Here is a 21,150-nt window from a genome sequence, read left to right as displayed (position 1 = left end):
CCTCTGTTTTTTTCTTAAATAAAATGTTCTCTTAATATTTAAGTCCCTGAGATGAATCCAAGAGGCTGATTATTCCTCCTCTATCCCGCAGATTTTCTTAGCCCTTGTGGAGGAGATTGAGGATGGCTTCTGTTCTCTGTTTCCCAGTTTCCTTCTTCTTGAGGCACGGATTGGGAAACTGAGGCAGTGATAGGGGTGAGGAGGCTCCAGATCTAGTCCCAGAGTTTCACTACTGGTTGCTAGGGCTAGCCAGCACCCGCTCATCTCTTCTGGCCTTGGTTTCCATCCCCACCCCACTCTTCAAAAAGGGAATAAGAGGCATGGGAGTTTGTAGCCCTTAGGGTCAACCCACTGTCCAGGGCTCTTACTGGAGGGACCTCTAAAAATGTCCAGTTTAATAACTTCATTTTGCAAATGGGAAAACTGAGGATCTAGTACAGGGAAGCCATTCACTAAGGTTACCCAGGGCCAGAATGGGAACCCAGACCTCCTACAGCCCAGTGTTCTTGGAATTAATGTACATTAGCATTAATCAACAGGGAGAAGGTTCCCAGGTCTTGCGGTTTCTCTCCCCTTGTGGAAAGCAGTCATCCCAAGGCTTGGGGGCAGTGAGCCCTTATCTATCCCCAAAGGACAGCATTGTGGGCAACTCTAGAGCCTGAAGATCTCCCCATCCTCAAGCTGAGAACCTTGGAGACTTGTCTTTCCTCTTATCTGCAAACATGAAACCTCCTTGGTCACCAAAATCATTGAAGCCAGAGACAGATCAGTGCAAGAGTGGGGAGAGGTCTGCAGGGATGCCTATCCACTCGGGCAGGAAGGCAGCCTGAGGCTTGAAGATGTTCAGGAATTGGGAGTCAGGCAGAGTATAATTGGCCAGGTAGATGGTCTTCCCGGAAGCCAGGTAAGCTGCCCAATAGCCAAAGGTACCAATGGTCATCACTGTGTGGTTGCATTGAGTCAGCAGTGCAAAGTCTGAGCCAGGGGCCACCTCGTCTCCATCACCAGCAAATACCACATCGCCCCTTGAGGGATCGATGTTCTCTTGGCACCATTTCATCCCATTGCTGGTCACCAGAAAAACAGCGTCAGGGTAGCGAGCCCGGAACCAGGCCAGGGCCTGCTCCAAGTAGGCACGATCAGCCACCACACCTTGCCAGTGCTTGGGCATCACCTCCACATAGTCACCTCTGCGGACATGGACCCCCACAAAGGTGAGATTTCTGCCCTTACCTCTGCTGTAGCGGACCCAGTGAAGGAAAGCCTGTGCTTCTTCTTGGACATGGCGGTGCAAGGAGAATTCTTGATGAATCTCAGCCCGAAGGTGGTGGTAAAAGGTCCAGGAACAGGGGAAGCCAGTAAACTGTAGCATGTCCTGGCCACCCAGGTGAGCATACTCCTCTGCCATCCAGTCTCGAAGAGGGTAGAGGTGCCAGGGCATTCGGGCAGCCGCCTCTCTGTCTAGTACTGGGAGGGTGACCTTGAAGACTGGAGCCAGGGTGGCATGCATGTCTGGCAAGATAAAGGCTTGCTTCCTATTCAGCTTGGCCAGGGCATAGAGAGTGGCATACTGGCCCATTTGGTTTCCAAAGCGCCCCTCTGGCTGGATAGTCCAGATGCTAGGCTCAGGACTTACTGCTGACTTGTGGAGAGCTGAAGAGCCATTGGGGCCTTGAGGCATCCCTGGCAGGCAGAAGAGGGCCACTTTGGTTAAGCCTGGGCATTGCTTGTGGCACAGAGCAGAGAAAACCAGTTTTGGGGAGAAGCTGCCTTTCCAGAGGTGGAGAAAGAAGGAGGTAACAGAGAGGAGTGAGGCAACCAGGAAGGCCCAGCACAGTTGCCGGTGAGAAGGGAGCCACATAGTTGTGGAAAAAAGCCAGGAACCTGACTGAGAGATGTTGAGGAGGCAGAGGGTACCCAGGGAGAAAGGGTGTGGTTGTCTCAGAGTAGGTGCTCCTGATGGGGCCACAGGGCACAGCAGTCCCTGAGAAGGGAGCAGAGGCTGGAAGAGCTGAGCCCGAGGACCCAGTCTGACTCACCTGGGCTCTAGGCTGGGACCACCGTCTTCCTTGGGGACACGTCACTCTCCCCAGCCTTTCTGGAGGTGGCCAATAGAGAGCTACAGGCGGAAAAGGAAGGGGAGATGAAGTTCCACCAGCCCTGATAGTGCGCCTCTTTCCCTTCGGGCCAACCTCATCCTTTTGTTGCCTGGCAATTGGAGGAGCTCGCAGTTGCCTTGCCAAGCTGGCGTGGTCCCTCGGGGCCCAGCCCAGAGCACCAGCACCCCTATTTGTGGATCTGTTGGAGCCCTCTCCTGGGTAGATGCTGGCCCCTCAGTCCCCTCAACCCTGAAGACCTACCCTCCAGCCCCAGACAAAGCCCCACGCCTGGGAGGAGGCAAAAGAGGGCAGGGCCAAGAAGGGCTGGGAATCCCCCTCCAGCCAAGGTGGGGTGAGGTGGGAAAGGGAGGGAAAGGCCGAGAACTGGTTCCTCCAGTTCAGTCAGGGAGGGAGGATGAACATGAACAGATGTCACATGACTACTTTGTCTCTTCCGACATTACCTATTTCAGAAGAGGGGGTACCACCAATCCTAGAAGGAACTCCAACTTTGGCGTTATCCAGGACTCTTCCCTCTCCCTCATCCGGTCGAGCTAGTGGATGGTCAGTGAGTCAGTCGATAAACACCTATGATGCTCCTACTATATGTCAGGCACTGTGCGAATGTCTCGACCGCCATAACATCTTGACCACTTACTACCCTAGTCCAGAAGTCTCTTATCACCTCTCCCTGGCTTCCGTGCCTCGTCTCCCCCTCTCCCCCTCTCCAGTCCATTCTCTGTGCACTTGCCTAAGAGACCCTGCTAGAGCTTGGGTCTGAAATGAAAGCAACCTTCCTCTCTCCTCCCCGCCCGTGTCCCCTCACACCCAGTGAATCCGTGCCAGAGAGACAAAGAGCGCAGGGTGAGCTCATTGGACATTCCAGGAGGAGGATGCAGTGAGTGACTTAGCGGGAGTGACCACGCGGATAGTCAATATCTGACTCCCGGCTCAGCGCTCCGTGCACTGGGGCGCCCCTCACGGTGGTCCAGGAGAGGCATCGGGAAGCCTGGCTCGGCATGCGCTGTTAGCTCTGTCCTAGCGTTCTGAAAGAACGTCCAGATATCCCACCGCAAAGCACCCACCCCAAGGAGGTCACTGACAAAAAGAAACCCCCCAAAGCATCGAAAGCGGCCCTTCTTGCGATGGCAAAGGAATGGGAATACAGTGGATGCCCACTGGCTGGGGAAAGGCTGAGCAGACTGGTCCATGAATGTGATGCAATACTTTGTTGTGTCAAGAAAGTGATGTGTTCTGAGAAGCCCGGAGAGGCAGACCTTGGGCCGAGATCCCACCTTCTACCAGAAGACTTCATCCAACCCTCCTACTTTTCGGGTCTGGAACGTGTTCATGTTTTGTTCGCCTGTTGTCTCTCCCATCACACTGTAACCTCCCTGAAGACAAGGAATGGTGTGTGTGTGTGTGTGTGTGTGTGTGTGTGTGTGTGTGTGTGTGTGTGTGTGTGTGTTCTCTTTTTGTATCTCCAGGGCTTAGCACGGTGGCCGGAATATAGTAGGCTCTTAATTGTTTGCTTATTAATTAATTGGTTTTTAATAGTATCAGTAGGAAGAACACAAAATAATCGAAACCCAATATTGATAAACTATAAAGACCAAGTCTGGCTCCAAAGAAGTGATGGGAGAAGACAACCCCCACCCATTCCGTTAGGAGGAGAGGAACTCTGAGTGTGGAGACAGCATATCATGTCAGATTTTTTTCCCTCCATGTCAGCTGGTTCTGCTGAACTTTTTTCTTTTCTTTCATATTTTTTAAAAAGTTTTTTTTAATGTCTTTTTAAGGGATGACTCTCTGGGACACAGGACAGGGGGTAGAGGGAACACGGTAGATATAAAAATAAAAGATGCTGATAATATATAATTTTCTAAATTACTATTTATTTATTTTTAACATTCATTTTAAAAATTCCGAATTCCAAATTGTCTTTCTCCTGAGAAAGGAATTTATAATTTTCATGTTAATTGCTATGATATGTGTAATGAATATACTAATAATTTAGTTTTTTTAAAAGCTTCCTCTCTGGCTTGGGAGGCAGAGCTCCCAAAGCAGCTTAAACTGATTAATCAGAATTCTGACAATGTTCACAATCACTGGACCTTAAGTTAAGCATATTAAATATTACAACATCTGTTCCTGTCACAGAACTCTGGTTCTGTACTCGAGGAGAGGTAATCACAACCTCCAAAGACTTGACTCCAGAACTGTTGCATTGTGGGACTTCAGAGTTTCTCACAGGAAACCACTAAATGAGCATTTATAATCTAACTTCCCCCCCTTCTTCCCCAGTTCTGATTTAAGTATATAATCTATGCTTTGACTTCAACTAGGAGAACATTCCTCCATCTGAAATCAATTAATTAAACTGCTGGAGTTCTGGCACTCTAGCCTCTAGTTCTGCTTTTGGCAATACTGAACATTAACAGGTTAGAGACTGGCTCATAAAAATCTGGGGCTGGAATAAGGTGGGGACCCAACCTTCCCCAGCTGTTGTGACAGCAAGAAATGTGCCATCAATTATACACATGAAATCCTGAAAAACATATTTCTATATTTGCCAGGTTACAAAAAAGAGGCAAGAAAAATTAAGAAAATAAAGGAATTGTGCTTCAGTCTGCATTCAGACTCCATCAGCTCTTTCTCTGATGGTGTATAGCATTTTTTTTTTACTATGAGTTCTTTGGAATTGTCTTGGATCATCGGATGGCTGAGAAGAGCTAAGTCATTCCTAGCTGATCATTGTACAATATCGTTGCTACTTTGTACAGTGTTCTCCTGTTTCTGTTAATTTGGTTCATACAAATCATTCTAACTTTTGAAACCATTCCCTTCATCATTTCTTATAGCACAGTGATATTCTGTCACATTCGTGTACCACAACTTGTTCAGTCATTCCCCGATGGATGGGCATCCCCCCTCAATTCCCAATTCTTTGCCATCACAAAGTGAGCTGTTATAAATATTTTGTACATGTGGGACTTTTTTCCTTTTTTTGTTTTTATCTCTTTGGGATACAGACCTAGCAGTGGTTTTTTACAGCCCGTTGGGCATAATTCTGTATTGCTCTCCAGAATGGTTGGATCACTTCACGACTCCACCAACAATGCATTAGTGTCCTTATTTTCCCATATCCCCTCTGACAAATAAAAAATATTTTTAAAATGTAGGTCTCTGGTTGATCCTAGGGGTTCTCTGTTGATTCTACCTTCAAATGTTCTTCTCTTTAAACTCTTTCTAAAAATTGTTTCTGTGGATGTTCCACCAAGGACATAATTATTAAAACAGCAATACATGCAGGTCATTGGTCAATAAGTAACTCTGTACATGTGAAGTTTGTGCTTAACTATCTTTCTGAGGAGGGCACAGGACCAAAGAACATTCAGAGGCCACTGAGCCTGGGAAATAGGGTTTCCTTTGTCAGGTCCTCAGGGACCCAAGTGTTGTTCTCCCAGAACCCAGTTTTCAGCCTCCCATTCATCAGAAACTCTGAACAGGAGGGGTCTAGGTTCCATCTCTCAGGTCCTCAAACCCAGGCTGCCCCTCCCCCAGTATCTGGCATCCCATCCTTCACTCCTTGGGGACTCTGGTGTCCAGGCTTCACATTTGCTATGCCTCCAAACTCCCTTGCCTTCAGATTTCTTTAGGGACCTGGATTTCATGAAACCTGGGCTTTATCCTACTGCAGCTCTAGACCCTTGGGGTCCCAGGTTCCAGACCACATTCCAGTGGGATCCATGCCCTATTTGTCATCCTCCAACAATCCAACTCCTTTGGTTTCTAAAGGACTTGGGGGTCTAGTCACTCTGGTGTCTAAGTTCCCAGCCTTTCCCCTCTCCATAAAACTCTCAAAAGGATATTGTTGTTGAAGAAGACCCTGACTCCCTTCAACCTTCCCAGGCCCATCCCTAGCTTAGTGAGTCCCAACTGACCTCACCTGCCTCTTTTGCTCCTGGGCCCTAGCCCTGACCCTGCCCAGAACCTCAGAGTCAAGGGTCAGGCTGGGGATTTTGCTCTCAGGAAAAATTCCTGCTGAAAGAAATGAGGCTATTGCATCAGGAGGCCCAGAAGGCCTCCCATGACTCCTCTGTGTGCCCCCGCCTTTGTCTGGGCATGGCCAGCAGGGGCCCAGGCTTGAAGCTCTGGAACCTGGGTCAGGAAGACCTTCGCCAGCACCCTACCCTTCCTTCTCCATCCAGGGACTCCACCAGCAGTAATTTGCATTTTCACCCTCCTTTCTTCCATCCCTAGCCAATAGGTGTCCTGGAGGGGCTTAAGTGTTAGCCAAGGAACCTAGTCTCAGCTACCTGGACCCCTAGGCCCAGCTGTTCCCAGATATCTGGATTCTTCCCTTCCCAGGGACCCAGGTGTTCAGGCCTCCACCTTCCCAAGGACGTAGGTATGTGGGGCCCTACCTTTTCATGGACACAAGTGAACAGGTTCATAACTTTTCAGGGACCCAGTGGTCCAGACCCCCCTCTTCTTGGGGATGCCAATATCCAGGCCCTCATCTTTTCAAGGACCTTTGAACATAAGCCTCTTCTTTCTCTGATTCAGGCATCTGGGACCCCACCTTATTCCAGCTCCAGGCATCTTGGGCCTCCCCAAACTTCTCATGGACCTCCATGTCTGGGCCCCCCTTCAGACACTTGTGACTAGCCCCACCTTCTCAGGGACTGCAGGATCCCAGGCATCTTAGGACCCAGCTGTCGGGAGCTCCAGGCTCCAAGGGACTCAGGGGTCTGTACCTCCCCCCTAATCCTCTCAGATCATCAGGCATCCAAGCTCACAGAACCATTCCCACTCTACCCCCCCCCATCCCAGGTTGCATCATCCATATGGGGTGGTGACTTCGCCACGGTGGAATTGCTGCTGCCAGCCAAATGGGTCATGTTTCATGAAAATAGCAGGTGACCAGAGGTGGGCGGAGGAGCCTGGAGACAGGTATAAGCCCCTGGGAGCTCCCAGAGCAGCCACAGGAAATCCGGAGAAGAAGAAGAATCAGACCCAGCCTTGATTCAGGAGGCCCAAGGGAATTAGATCGTCTGGACCCCTGGCTCCCCAGACTCCCACCTACTCAATCCTTCCTGTGGTGCGCAAGCAAGTGGCTTGAGCCCTGAGGACTGAGACTGCTGGGCAGCTGAGCATCTGGGCCCACAGAGGAGCCTTCTGCTGGGTCCAGGCACCTGTCCATCCTAGTCCTGAGGCATTCTTTTCTTCAACCTCTTGACTGCTTGGACAATGGGCCCAAAGAGAGTCCCGGGCTGCCTGGCTCCTCTGCTGTCCTTGCTCCTGGCCTACAGGGGCTGGGGCTCCCCCATCCCTGATTCCAGCCCCATGCTCCTGTTTGGTGGCCAGGTCCGCCTCCGACACCTGTACACAGATGATGGCCAGGACACGGAGGCCCATGTGGAGCTGGGGCCAGATGGAGTGGTTCGAGCTGTGGCTGAGAGGAGCCCCAACAGTGAGTGTGGGATGGGACTCCGGGCCGGGGAGGGAGAGGCTGTCTGCCAGGTCTGCCAGCCTGGGAGCTAGCAGAGGATGCTGGGCAGGGCCCTTGACTTCATCCTCCCCCCAGGTCTTCTGGAACTGAAGGCGGTGAAGCCTGGAGTCATCCGAATCCTCGCTGTCCAGAGCTCTCGGTTTCTGTGTATGAGGCCCAACGGGGAACTGTATGGAGCGGTGAGAGCCACAGGCCAGAGCCTGCTCTGCCCCCTATCTCTGCCTCAGCCTCTTTTCTCCCTCTCATTCCCAATCTCCTCTTGGAATCTTCTCTCTCATCTCCTGTAAGTTCGCACCTCTTTCTAACTTCAACACACTTTTCTTAAGCTCCTACTATGCTCCAGGCACTGTGCTAGCCTTGGGGATGCAAAAACAAAGCCAGACCATAGCTCCTGAATTTAAGGGGCTGACTTTCTAGGGGATTCCCAAAAGATTCCTAGTGATTTTGAGGGGGTGAGGGGTAATGCCTGAGCTGGGCTTTGACGGATGTTATGAATTCTGAGAGGCAGAGATGAGGGAGTGAGTGGATTCCAGGCAGGAAAGGTCAATGGATCAGGGAGACCAGAGAATGTGGGGGCATAATGTGAAGTATCTGGGACTCCTGAAGTCAGAGAGGGCCAGAGGAGGTTGTGACTGACTATTGAGAACACAGAGGGTGGACAGGGTCCTCCCTGGCCATGGCTGTGCTGAAGAGGGGAGCACACTCTCCCCTTTCCCCAATCATCCTCCCCGTGGCCCTGCCCCCTCTGGCTCATGCCATCTCATACTGAGGCTTAACTGGCTGGCACACAGTGAGCGGTACCTCTGACTGACCCTGTGCTGTCTTCTTGCCTCGACAGGTACACTATGACCCTTCTGCCTGCAACTTTCGGGAACATCTGCTGGGGGATGGTTATAATGTGTATGAATCAGAGACTCACAGAAGGACCCTCCGTCTGTCCCCCCAGGCCTCCCTGGGTCAGGCTGGCCCCTCTCGCTTCCTGCCACTTCCAGGCGACTGGCTGCCCGGCCCTGATCCACCTTGGGCACAGGGCCCTGAGCCCCCAGACGTGGGCTCTGCAGACCCCCTGAGCATGGTGGGGGCCGTGCAGGGCCTCAGCCCCAGCTACTCCTCCTGAGCCCCGCCAGCCCCACTCCACCCGGCTCAGGCAGGCCCTGGCTACTATTTATTCTGAGGGCTGGGCACCTCAGGTCTTATTTATGTCTTTTCTAGCTCATCATCAGAGCAATAAAGCAGCGATATACCAACAGCAAATGGCACGGAGGCATCTTTGGGGGCGGGCAGAGGGACAGGCACGAGTCTCCACTGCCTGAGGCCTTGGGGCCTTGAGTCAGCTCTTTGGGAGGTTTGAGACTGCATCAAAGGGAGGGGACACCTAGGTCCCTGAGAGAGACTAAGGCAAGGCAAAACATCATCTCATCCTTTGGCTTTTTATTTGGAAAATGGGGGAAAAAAATTAACTGCAGCCGCAGACAGGCTTAGGGGGCTGGTGATTAGAGGGGAGGTCCTCATCTGATACCATCCAGGCCCCTAGCTGCTGCCCTCTGAAGCTGGCAAGAATGGAGTGTGGCGCTTCCTGAGGGGTGGGGAAAGGGGCCAGATGCCTGGATCCTGGCCCATATGGCTTTGGGAGTACAGCTTAGCTTGGGGCACGTAGGGACCCAGGCATCCCAGACCACCTGCATGGAGGATTATATTGCACCTGGAATCTTTGGCTGAGGGGTATGGGGGAGAGAAGGGAAAGGGCAAGGAGTCAAGTGCTCTGAGATCTGGAGGGAGGAGGGCTGTCCAAGGCAGAGCCTGATCTGGTCTCAGTCACACAGGGAGTATCCACTCGTGGTAGCCATCTCCATACTGGGGAAAACGGGATGGAAGCGGCTGGTCAGAGCCCCCAGAAAGCCCTGGAGTCAAGGGGGAGGGGCTGCCAATTGCCCTCCACCTCCAGAACCTACCTGGATATCACACAACGCCTTCTGGAATCGTAGGATAAGTTTAGCCCCATTCTCCATGGTAGGAATGTGAAGGTGCTGAGGAATGGAGAGGAAGTAGCCTGAGAAGAGGCAGGGATCTCAGCCTGGGCCTCAAACCCTACCTGCAGGGGGTCTTCATGTAGGGCCCAGCTGTGTCCCCCCCCAGGCTGGTCTCTGCTGCCCTTCTTACCTCACCCTGGTAAAGGATGCGGTGCACTGGGCACACCTGGCACGCCGTGCCTGAACCAAAGATCTCTTGCACCCGGCCTTCCTGAAGGGCCAGCAGCAGCTCCGACATGAGCACCTGGCGCTCAGTCACACGGAACTCTCCCTGCATAGAGCACCCAGCATGAGCCCAGGCCGAGGAGGCAAAACCAGAAAGACGGCGACACAGAGAGCCAAGAGAGACCAGACACAGAGACATGGGGTGATAAACAGAGACACAGAGAGAGACAAAACAGGCAAATGAGACAGAGAGATTTACAGAGGTACAGACTCAGCGATAAAGATCAACCTGGAGACACCCACCCACCCACACACACAGACACTCAGGGAGAGGACAGAGAAAGGCACATGCATAGAGAAGGGGAGATATGACAAGCAGGGGGCGCCCAAGGCCAGGCCAGCAGACAGCCCAGGAGAGCAGGCCCCACCACCATGGCTGGCCTGGATCCTGTCCCACTCACCCACGTCTGGGCCAGGTCCAGCAGGCTCCGCCGAATCACCCCTGGGAGAATAATGCCGTCCAGTGGGGGGGTCACTAGCTCCAGTACTAGAATGGGGGGGCAGGGATAGTCAGACTCCCCTCAAATACAACCCCAGGATTTCCGAGCATCTCAGAGCTGAAGGGGAGCTCAGCAGCCTGCCCCACAGCTGCCCATGCCTCCAGCCGCTCTGTCTACTACAGGACAACTGTCTCCTTAAAAAGCTTTCCCTTAGTGTGGGGAAGGAAGGAGGAAGACAGCTCAGAACTTCAAATGTAACAAGAATAAAATAATAATAGATATGGGGAGTTGGGGGCAGGGAAAAGAAGCCTTTGCCCCAGATATCTTGCCCCAGTGTCCCCTTGGCCCCTGCTGGTGCTGCCCTCTCTCTCCTTCACCAGTGCTCTGTCTCATCCCCTCCAGCCTCCCATCCTGTCTAGAGCCTTCATGGGTGCCTCCTAGGACAGGGTTTCAATGCCCTTTCCTGTCTGGAAGCCCCTGAGCTAAGCCCTGGAACACAGGCGGGGTCCATGGAAGCCACAGCTCTGGGGTCAGGGGCTGCTGGGCCGCCACTCACCGCCATCTTTATCAGTCCAGAAGATGAAGATGTTCATGGTCCCTATCTCCGTGAGCTGGTGGTCTGGACCATAAAGCCACAAGACTTGCTCACAACCCTGTTGGTCAGCAGCCTGCTGCACAAACACCGTTGGCCCATAATTCCTACCATGGTGGGGAATCAGGCTCAGTGCCCACATTCACAGGCCTGCCATCCCTCTCCCCAGGGAGGGCTCCCTGCTGGGACCCAGGACAAGCGGACTCCCACAGTCCCCTCCAGCACCAATCCTCATGGATCCAACTCTGGGAAATGTTCCCCAAGCCTCCATCACACCTGGCCCAAGGAGAGACCATGCTCCCATTGCCTCCATGTGCATCCATTCCCTGGACCATCCTACACAGGCAGAGCTCTGTCCTGTTCTCATCTGACACCAAGACCAAATGTGACCCAGACCCACCGGGGGAGAGGATTGGAGGTTGGAGGTGACACAAGTCAGGGCTGAGGGCAAAGGTCAGAGGTTGGGGTCATTCTGCTCACCCTCCCAGCTTGCAGTCACCAACTCCTCCAGCCCAGGCCCGGACAAAGCGGGGGTCGGCCAGTAGCGCTACAGGTGTTAAGGAGTCCCCAGAGAAGTAACTGCTCACAGGACTCAGGATGACATACAGCAGGGCTTTTGTGGGAGGGTGAACACCTAGGGAGGACTGAGGAATGGGGGGCTGTCAGAATGCCAGGTGCCCAGGCTCCCCTGAAGCCCCAAGAGGCCTCAGACACACTGGGCTCCAGGCTGAGCTCCGCTCGGTTTCCCTTCCCCTGACCTCTCCACAGAGACATAAGCCCATTCTCCCTTCCCCTCTGAGGGACCATTTCCCTGTCAGGGATCTGCCTGCCCTCCCGGGGGCAATCCTCCCTTCCCTCAGGAGCTACCTCATTGCCGATTAAGATGGGCCGGATGTAGAGGCTAGCCTTCCTTTCATCCCCACTAGGCACCCATTCCTCCTCGATCTCCACCAGGCGTCGGATGCATTCCAAAAGTTCCAGCTTGTTAAAGTTCTAGAGGAGAGGCAACACCCTGGGACAGGAGCCTAAGAAGACCTTTAGGATCATCTGGCTCAATCCCAACTCATTTTACAGAGGGGAAAACTGAGGTTCAGAAAGGAAAGAGAATGATCCATGGCCACATGAGTGGCAAGCCTCAGAGCTAGGGGAAAGAGGGTGAGGGAAGGGGACTTCTACCACTTTCTACCTCGGGCAATGGCCCGATCCCGGGGCTCTCTTACTGGAAGGCAGAGCCGCAAGGAGGAGCGTAACATGCGGTCCATGTTGAGCCAGGGGCGGAAGAGCCGCACTCTCTGATCCTTGCCTCGGAATGCCTTCAAGCCTTCAAAGAGCTGCAGGGAAAACACATATCCTGGGTCAGAGCTGCCCAGGCTCCTGGGCCTGCCAGGAGAGGGAGGGAGAGAGAGATTGAGAAAGGGGGAGAGAAGAAGAAAGGGGGCAGGGGTGACACAGGGCCAGCAATGACAAAGGACTTACACAGGAGGTGAGGGTATAAGTGTTAATTAAGTACCTACTATGTGCCAGACACCCTTGACCCTCACAACAACCCTGCAGGGTAAGTGCCAAGATTGAGGAAACAGGCAGACAGTGATTAGGTGACTTGCCCAAAGTCATATGGCTAGTGAATGTCCACGCCTGAATTTGAATTCAGGTCTTCCTGACTCCAGGTCCAGGGATCTCTCCACTGTGATAATCTCTAGCTGGCCTCATTACCTCATTCAGCCCTTGTTCTAGGAAGCCCTCTGTTTAAGCTCATGTGATCTTTGGTCCATGAAGAGGCTCCAGACTCCTTCCTGATGGTTTATGTAAGTTCTCTGAATCACTGCTTTCTTTTCTAAATGTTCATTAACCATCCCTTTAATACTATGTTCTTGGCTTATAATCCACGGGTACTATTAGGTATCTTTTTAGAAAAATCAAGACCTGTGCCCTTCTCCAGCCCTGGGATCCCTCTCTCCTATTCTCCACAATCTTGCTGATGTCACTGAGGGGACTCAGTAATCCCCTCTGCGCAAAGACATAGTTCACCTTGGTCAGGTGTCTTGACAGATGGCAGAAAAATGGACTTGCAGTCATAGGAGTTGGGTCCATTTGTTACCTGTGTGACTTTGGTTGAATCACAGAACTGATTCGGGCCTTGTAAAATGAGGGGCTTCACTGAATGGCCCTTAATAGCCCTTCTGGCACTAACTCATGAACCTCCAACTCAAACTCATCAAGGTTGCTCATGGCCTGCCCCCTTCTATTTCTCATCACTTTGCATTTCAATAGTCAAAATCCTTTCTGATCAGTCATCCCTAGTCCAAGTCTTCAAAGAAAAGCCACCCCAAAGCAAGGAGAGTTGAGTAGTTCACCTCAAAGTTACCATGATTCCACTTCTCTGACCCTCTCCTTTCATTCATGTGGCTTTAAAAGCCCCCTTTTTTGTGTGCCTTAGTCAAATTCTATCCCTGGCCTGGCTTCCTCTACTTTCCAAGTCTTTGAGGAGTTCCCTGTGATACCGACATTGTCTACCTCTCTGCATAGAATTGGGGGCCTGGGGATCCCACCTAGCTTTTCTCTGAATTTCTTGAAATCTGTTCCATGGAGCTCTTGGGTGCCTGTCTGGCTATCCTGGTCTTCCTCTGCTCCTCTATCAGTTCTCCAAGATGAGGAGGTCAGTTACCTTGTTCTGCCAGCAGCAGACAGTTCCTCCCCAGTAAGAACCAGCCCCGGTTAAGTACTTTCCATCTTTCCTTCTCCCCTTAAGAAGAATTAAATTACTAGTGAGGTGGGTCAAGACTTTCCCCAGAGCCCTGCCTTTGATGGATGCTTCCAGCACCAGCCTTAGGACAGCTGTGGGCCTCTTTGGTCACATCCTTCTTTGGAAGAGGGCTGCAAACACTTCCATTGTTCCCACCCTGCCTGACCCTTGCTCAGCTGAACCCTAAGGGGCCTTCCACTTCCAAACATGTAGCCTTGGATTCTGATGGCTCCCTTGCTCCTGGTGGTCTCATCTCTGCCACCACGTTGGAGGACGGGGAGCCATTCTCTACCATGTGCCAAGCACCTGCCCCAGGAGGGCAGTGGACTTCTTTGTCATTATTACCAGTTGTGTCTATGGGCCAGGAGAAACCCTTTCAGTCTAGGCACAGCTTCCAGGAAGCCCGAGGTCATGTTCCTCAGTGCTGCCTTCCTTTCTGAGAGCCATGAGCTAAGCGATCCTCTTGCCTTCTACCCTCTGACCTCCTGTCCTCTTCCTCTGGTGTTCCCAACAAAACTGGACTTCTATTTTCCTCAGAAAACCCAGAGTCATGAGGTCTTTCTTGAGTGCCCTCATCTTCTTTGAGGAGGGAGGCTGGCCTGCACTTTGACCTCAGACAGCAGTGGTTGGGTCGGGGGCAGGGACAGGAATGCAGCGGACCCTTGCCTCCATCCTTGCCTTAAGTTTTAACTTAGAGTCCCTTAAGTTTTCAGTGGGAGGAGGGCAGGTAAACCAACCCTGCTGGTGTCTGCTCTGCCCTAGGCCCATTTGGGACACTGGAGAGGAAAGGCTTGTTACCTGTTTACAGGTGGCTTCCTGCCTTCTGGCTGCCAGGGGAAAGCCTCTTACCAAAGCTGGGGGAAGGGGCAGACAGATGACCTCAGGCAGATTCCAGCTCCCAACCTCCAGTCCAAGGAATTTTAATCTTATGGACTTTCTGGTTTTGTGGCTTTGTGTCAGGGGACATGTCACCATAGAAGGGGGTAGAAAGACACTGCATTGAGAGACAGTGGAGAGACAGAGAAAGACAGAGGGACACAGAGAGATACATACAGAAACAGAGAGACACGGAAGGAGACACAGGGAGACAGAGCCACTAAGAGACAGAAAAGAGAGAAGAATGGAGGGAGACACGCAAATAGAGAGCTGGAAGGAGGGACTGAGAGAGAGAGAGAAAGACGGCCAGGGGCAAATTAAGAGGCAAGAGCCAGCAGAGACCACCCGCTGATGGGCATGGGACAGGGTCTTACTTGGAGGCCATAGTGAAGGGCAGAGCAGGCTGGGTGTAGCATGAGGTTTCGGAAGGGATGGATACGTGGCACACCCCAGCCCTCCTCACTACTCCACTCCACGCTCAGCATGTGATCTGTGAACTGCTTCCCAAAGATCAGGGGTTCGCTGTGGTCTGGCTTCTTCTGCTGAGTCTGGCATAGTTCCACCTGCAAATCTGAGGCCTGGGGCCCCAGGATCCAGCTGTAAGCTCTTGGCTTGGTTCCCCAACCCATTCCCCTCTCACAGGTCTCTGGGCTGAGCATACATGGCAACAGCTAGCCCAATGGCTGCAGAGGCCTCTGGGAATTGTAGAACTAAAGGTATCAGACACAGGACTCAGGGGTCTGTCCTCCTAAAACCCTAGGCTCTCACTAGACCACCAGCTCTGGGAACCTGGCATTCTTACCCCCCTTGCCAGGGGCTCCAGTCTCCTGACTTCCAGCCCCAACCCTCAGAGTCACAGATTTCCTGACCTCCAGCCCATATTCCGTTGTGGGCCCCACATACTTTGGACCTGACTTCCACCCAACCCAAGGAGTTCAGTGTCCAGTGTTGCTGGTGGGGCTCCTTACCCTGAAGCTGCTGGCCAAACATCTCTGAGAGGCCCAGAGGAGGCGAGGCACTGGGTATAGTTTTCTAGCCAAGATCTAATGAAACAAGTTGACAAGAGTTTTATGTTGTAGGAAACCAAGTCAGCCACTCCCAGGTAGCAGACCTGCTAGGTGAGGAAGGATAACAGCCCTATTGTCCTGTTTGACAGACAGGGAAACTGAGGCTCTGCCAGGGAAGGGGCCCTGCCTCAAACAGCTCGTTTCCAAACTTAACTGTTTAGCCCAGGGAAACCCCAACTTCTCCTCCAAATGGGCTCCTTGTGAAAAAGGCACAAAGGTCAAGGGGTTTCCTCATGTACCTAAAAGGGGGGAGTGCTAAGCAGTGCTGAGAGCCCAGATGTCCCTCAACCTAATCCTCTTATTTTAGAGAAGGAAACTGAGGCCCAAAGAGGACCTGGCCCACATTGTTCAGGCTGCTGGGCCTCCCATGGCATTCCATAGGGGAGCCAGGCCCGCCCCTTGGATCAGGGGTCAGTCCCAGACTCCTCCCCAGGGACTTTGCCCCCAACCTTTGTGATGAGCTCAGAAAACTAGAGGCCCCAGAGGATGGCAGAGCAGGGGACCAAGACTGGTAAGTGGTAGCCTTCCGGGGGCTACATGAGGACCTAGGGACAATACACTGGGGGGGTGGCAGGGAGGAGTCTCCACCTCTTTTGAGACCCCAAGGCCTCCTCCCCTCCTCAGCTGACAATATCCAATATGCATTCCTGCAGGTTCCCCAGTACACTGGGGCTCCCAGAATCACTTCCCAAAGCCTCAGAGATCCAGGCACCCAGACCTATGCCCTTGGTTAGAACACTATTCCCTGAGACCCAGCACCTGACTAACCAGGAACTCGGGTTTTTAGGCCCCAGGCCCAGGGATCTCTGGTATCTGGGTCCCTGACACTGATCCCTTTGGAGACCCAAAACTGGTCCACAGAGGAGGTGGAGGGAGACAAGAAGGCAGGGTTGGGTCTGGCGGGGCTCCAGGGATCAGGCCCAGGCACCTGACAGACCCCTACCCCAACTGAGCCTTCCGAGAGCCAACCTGGAGCCCGCTCTGGGAGGAGGCAGAGAATGCCACTGTGGAAGAAATGGTCCCCCCCATCAGCCCCCAGGGTCAGTAGGTAGCCAACTGCCCTGGGGGCTGGACAGTGGGGAGTCCTTGGCACTGGCTTTCCTTGGGGAGCTGAGATGAAGATCAACTCTGTCCTTCCAGCCTGGTTTCCTTCTGAGGCTCAGGCTCCAGCAGGGTTCCCTAGAAACCCCTCCCCACCAGGGGTGACCTCATAATGCTCCCCCATGGCTGGCTGGCAGGGAGAGGGAGCAAAAGGCAGAGCAAGAGAGGGCAGGGGCCCTAGGCGGGGGGTGGAGGGGGGCAGGAGCCCCGAGTGCCGCCCCAGCCATGGCCACCTCAGACCCCGTGCGCCTGCTGCAGGAGGAGGTGACATGTGCCGTGTGTTTGGACTACCTGCACGAGCCTGTCACCATCGACTGTGGCCACAATTTCTGCCGCGCCTGCATTACTCGCTGCTGGGACGAGATGGGCCGGCGCTTCCCCTGCCCCCAGTGCCGGGCCCGCTCACCCAAACGCAAGCTGCGGCCCAACTGCCAGTTGGCCAACGTGGCCATGGCCGCCAAGCGCCTGAGGCCCAATGCTGGCAAAGATGGGGAGCTGGGACTGGGCACTAGCATGGGCAAAAGCCAGGAAGCCAGCGAGCCTGGGGAGGAACTGGTGACACTTTTGGCTGAGGAAGAGGCCAAGGGGAGCAAGAGTGACGAGATGCCACAGGCCCCAGAGGACAAAGGCCAGGATGATGAGACAGAGAGACTGCCTGTGGTGGCCAAAGACACGGAAAACAGGGAGCCAGAGAAAAGAGTGCAGAACAAGGCAGGGAAGGCTCAGACTGGGGAGGCAGAGGGAGAAGCTCAGACTGGGGAGGCTCCATGTAGGCCCCAGAAGAGCACCTCCCACCAGGAGGAGGCCCAAAGCAGCAGGACAGAGAGCCAGCTCAAAGACCACAGGGACGATGGGACCCATGGAGGGAGGCAGCCCCCTGAGGCAGTGCCCAGGCAGGAGGCCCCAGGAAGTGCGATGCAGAAGGCTGTGGGGACTCAGAACAGCAAAGCAGGGAAGAGCCCAGAAGAAGAGGAAGACACGGGCAGGGCCTGGGCCGGGAGCAGCCTGGCACCCAGCCCAGGGGGCAGTGGCCAATGGGCTGAGCCGAGGCTAGAGCTGAGCCTGTCCCAGAGTCCCTGCCCCCAGCACACAGGAGAGGACCTCTGGCTCTTCTGTTGTCGCGATACGGCCACTCTGTGCCCCACTGGCCACCATGAGAGAGCCCATCGGGGTCACAACCTGGTGGTGCTGGCTGAGGAGGGCCGAGTTACCCAGGCCCGCCTCAGGGGGGTTCTGGGCAGACTGCGTGCCCAGAGAGAGGCCCTGGAGGACGCAGGGGCCCGGCAGGAGCGCCAGGTGGCTGACTTGGGTGAAGAGGCTGCCATCCAGCGCCAGCGTCTGGGGGCTGAGTTTGCAGGTCTGCGTCACTTCTTGAGCAAGGCTGAGCAGGACCTGCTGAGCTCACTGGCAGCTGCTGAGCAGCAGGCCCAGGCTGCCCGCAGAGCCAGACGAGCCCGACTCTCGGCCAATGCCCAGCACCTGGACCGCCTGCTCCTGGAGGCCTCAGCCTGGCTCCATCTGCCCAGCGCCCAACTGCTAGGGGACATCAGTGTCCAAGAGGGACTTCGCAAACTGGAGGCTGAGGCTGGCAAGATGCTAGGGGTCAGGGTGATCCGGGAAGAAGTAATGGGAGGGGCAGGCCGGGCACAGGCTGTGCTAAAGGAGGCAGCCCGAGCCTTCCGGGAGCGGCTTTCAGGGGAACTAGCCCGAGATGAGCCCCCAGTGCGCTTTGACACCAACTCCGCTGCCCCAGGCCTAGAAGTATCAGAAGGTGGGAGGACAGTAAGACTGGGGCCCCGGGCCAGTGCCCAACAGGCTGACCTCTGCCCCTGCATCCTGGGCGACAAAGCCTGGGGTGATGGTTCTCACTACTGGGAAGTAGATGTGAGCCGATCAGGGGGCTGGGCTGTGGGGGTGGCCTGTGAGGGTAACCTCAGGCCCCAGCCCAACAAGGGGCTCTGGGCCCTGCAGCTTAGTGGAGGCCAGCTGTGGACCCCTGAGGTGACCCTGTCTATCCGGCAGCAGCCCCAGCGCCTGGCTGTGTATCTGGAGGTGGAGGCTGGTCTCCTGGCCTTCTCCGATGCCCAGAGCGGGGCTCCCGTGCACAGCTACCAGGGGACTGAATGGGGCCCTGAAGCTGCTCTCAGGCCCTGCTTCTGGCTCTGGGACCTTGGAGGGAGCCTGCGCCTGAGCCCCTGAGCTCACATGCTGGGACACCCAGTCCCAGATAAAGAAATGGAGACTGCTGGCCTGACCCTGTCTTTATTGGAGTGAGAAACCAGGGACCATGGTCCACTGAGGCAAAAGGAGGGAACCCCTGGATTTGGGCAGGGATGGGGAACCCTTCAGTTAACATTTATTCAGCACATACTTTGTGCCTACCAGGTACTCTGGTTCTAGGTTCCAAACCCAGGGCTCCTACTAAGTCCACAGGTCTGGGACAAATCTCTGCCACTGGGGCCTCAGCTTTTTCCTTTTCGGGAAAGGAGATTGGCCTAGAGGGCCTCTAGGGTCCTGGGTCTAAATCCCCCTCAAAGAAGACAGAAGCAGAGGACCAGAAGGTGGGGAGGAGGGGAGAGAAGTCAAGAACAGGTGAAACAGGGCAAAAGGGAGAGAGATGGCAGCTGTGACAGGCTGACAGACTAGAAATCAGGGGGCCAGGCTGAGGAGGAGACTGGCACCAAGGGATATGGGAGAGACACTACCCCCTAGAAATCCTGTAGTCTCTGGCCAGGGGCCCAACTTAGCTACCCCAGGCTAGAGTGAGCCACTGAGGAAAAGGGTGAAGATTTGGGGGTGGGAGTGGCCCAGAATGGGGGAGAACCTTAGGGGGCATGGACAAAGTATGGAGGAGAATGGACAAGGGGAGGACTATAGGGGAATTGGGGGGGTTGGAAGTGCTGGCAGGAGGGAGGAGGAAAACAGAAGGAATGGAGGGGGGGAAGACTGGAGGAGAGAAAGGGCAAGGTGAGTATCCACTCATGCACAGAGGATGAAGAAGGGCCTGGACAAGGCCAACCTAGGAGGTGAAGGAAGGGTAAGAGAGGAGTCCTTAGGCCCCTGCCAGGCCTGGGGGGGCTCCTTCTACCCAAGACATATGTCTGCATCTGCCCTTGGGCAATGCCAAACTGAATGGTAAGTGCAGTGCAAGGAGGAGGAGGCTAGAAACCTGGGACGATGGTGGGGGGAGGGGCAGGACTGGGAGACTCTGGAAGGAGAGAAGGCTGAGGAAATGAAGGCAGGAGACGGCATGCACTTGTTCGCTCCCTGGACAGAACCTGAGGAGGCAGCAGGGGAGGCCCAATTCCTGCGTCAGGTGGGACCATTCTGGACTGAGAAACGTGGAACTCGACCAGGAAGGATGGCCCAGAACAGCCTGGGGTACCCAGGAGCTCGGCAGGTTGGGGGGCCCACCTTTGCTCAGAAGGCTAAGGACCTCTAGGAAGGAGGATCTGGAGTCCGATGGAGGGGGAGGGCTGTGATGGCCAAAACAAGCCCCTCTGGCCGGGCTGATGGGCATGGAGCCTCAGCCCCCAGCCTGCCATCCAGGACCTGAAAGAGTATAATAGGGAAGGGGGATGCCTTCCAACAGGGCACAGAAGGCAATGAGCCCGGTATGGAAGCAGGAACTTGGAATCCCCAGGATTCCCAGGAGCTGTGAAATGGCTTCAGGGGCTGGAAACAGGATAGAGCAGAGCTCCCGAAGCCCAGCTGGAGTCGCCCCGGGGTCGGATTCATCCAGGACAGGGCTGGCAGAGGGCTCTGGGCCCAGGGGGCCCCGGGGAACCCCCGTGCTGGGGATCGAGTCTGCAGCGTCCTCCTGGCCGCGGGCACCGTCCTGCTGGGCACAGATGGGAGAGGGAGGGGGAGGAGGCCCGCCCTCCGCCAGGGGAGCTGGCACGTGGAGGAGCGGATGGAGCAACGGGCCGGCCTGGGCCCGGGAAAGGTGCCCAAGGCCGGGTGATACTGAGCTCCCCGTCACGGCTGGGCTGCCAGGGCAGCAGGCGGCCCCGCACGCTCCCGCGGCCCCGCTGGCCGGACGTGTTGCCCGGAAGTGCCCTCCACCCTGCCCGACATCTCCAGCCCCCCTTCCCCCGCGCGCCCCCGCCCCCCGCACCCACCTGTCCCAGGCCCGCCGCTGCCATGGTCAGTGCCGCGGAGAAGTGGGCGGCCTGGCCCGGCGGGCTCGGCCTTGTTCAGCTCTGCCCACCCCCGGGCTCCGGCCCCGCCCCCAGGGGCACGGCCCCTTTACCCTCCCCCCTCCGGACGCCCGCCTCGGCCGGCCAATCAGCGAGCGCCTGGTGGCCCCCGCCCCCCGGCGAGGGCGGCCAGCTGTCCCACAGGCCCCCGCCCCCTGCCGGACCCGGCGTCCCCACCTGGTACCTCAGGGGCCTCCCCGGCCCCAGCCCCGCCCTCCTTCATTAAGCTCGCTAATTGGCACCTAATTCCCTCTTCCCGGGAG

General features: G+C 55.1%; 3 protein-coding genes across 9 annotated transcripts; 1 reads left to right on the top strand and 2 right to left on the bottom strand.

Moving 5' to 3' along the window:
• Positions 1 to 73: 73 nt before the first annotated feature.
• LOC140503441 (galactoside alpha-(1,2)-fucosyltransferase 1-like) lies at positions 74 to 2,366 on the bottom strand. Its single transcript, XM_072607438.1, has one exon. It carries the CDS (start codon positions 1,859 to 1,861, stop codon positions 767 to 769), a length of 1,095 nt encoding a protein of 364 aa, XP_072463539.1. The 5' UTR covers positions 1,862 to 2,366; the 3' UTR covers positions 74 to 766.
• Positions 2,367 to 6,879: 4,513 nt separating this feature from the next.
• On the top strand, positions 6,880 to 8,868 carry FGF21 (fibroblast growth factor 21). The gene is made up of 3 exons (XM_072607463.1): positions 6,880 to 7,575; positions 7,690 to 7,793; positions 8,453 to 8,868. Exons 1-3 carry the CDS (start codon positions 7,353 to 7,355, stop codon positions 8,729 to 8,731), a joined length of 606 nt encoding a protein of 201 aa, XP_072463564.1. The 5' UTR covers positions 6,880 to 7,352; the 3' UTR covers positions 8,732 to 8,868.
• A 157-nt stretch (positions 8,869 to 9,025) lies between these two features.
• Positions 9,026 to 20,931, bottom strand: BCAT2 (branched chain amino acid transaminase 2). Of its 7 annotated transcripts, none has more exons than XM_072607430.1 (11): positions 20,810 to 20,931; positions 15,489 to 15,563; positions 14,895 to 15,098; positions 12,122 to 12,232; positions 11,769 to 11,894; positions 11,382 to 11,545; positions 10,866 to 11,008; positions 10,271 to 10,356; positions 9,775 to 9,915; positions 9,567 to 9,664; positions 9,026 to 9,468 (listed from the first exon to the last, which is right to left on the bottom strand). In XM_072607430.1, exons 1-11 carry the CDS (start codon positions 20,831 to 20,833, stop codon positions 9,426 to 9,428), a joined length of 1,215 nt encoding a protein of 404 aa, XP_072463531.1. In that variant the 5' UTR covers positions 20,834 to 20,931; the 3' UTR covers positions 9,026 to 9,425. The 7 variants fall into 7 exon arrangements, with proteins under 7 accessions (XP_072463531.1, XP_072463532.1, XP_072463536.1 ...); XM_072607431.1 differs by having other exon boundaries at positions 9,567 to 9,641; positions 20,810 to 20,930; XM_072607435.1 differs by lacking the exon at positions 20,810 to 20,931 and adding an exon at positions 17,790 to 18,022 and having other exon boundaries at positions 9,567 to 9,641.
• Between the last annotated feature and the right edge of the window lie 219 nt (positions 20,932 to 21,150).

This window comes from Notamacropus eugenii, chromosome 5 (assembly GCF_028372415.1).
Source record: "Notamacropus eugenii isolate mMacEug1 chromosome 5, mMacEug1.pri_v2, whole genome shotgun sequence".
Taxonomy (NCBI): domain Eukaryota; kingdom Metazoa; phylum Chordata; class Mammalia; order Diprotodontia; family Macropodidae; genus Notamacropus; species Notamacropus eugenii.
The sequence above is the reverse complement of the archived record's forward strand: the minus strand, read 5'-3'. Positions and strand labels throughout refer to the sequence as shown.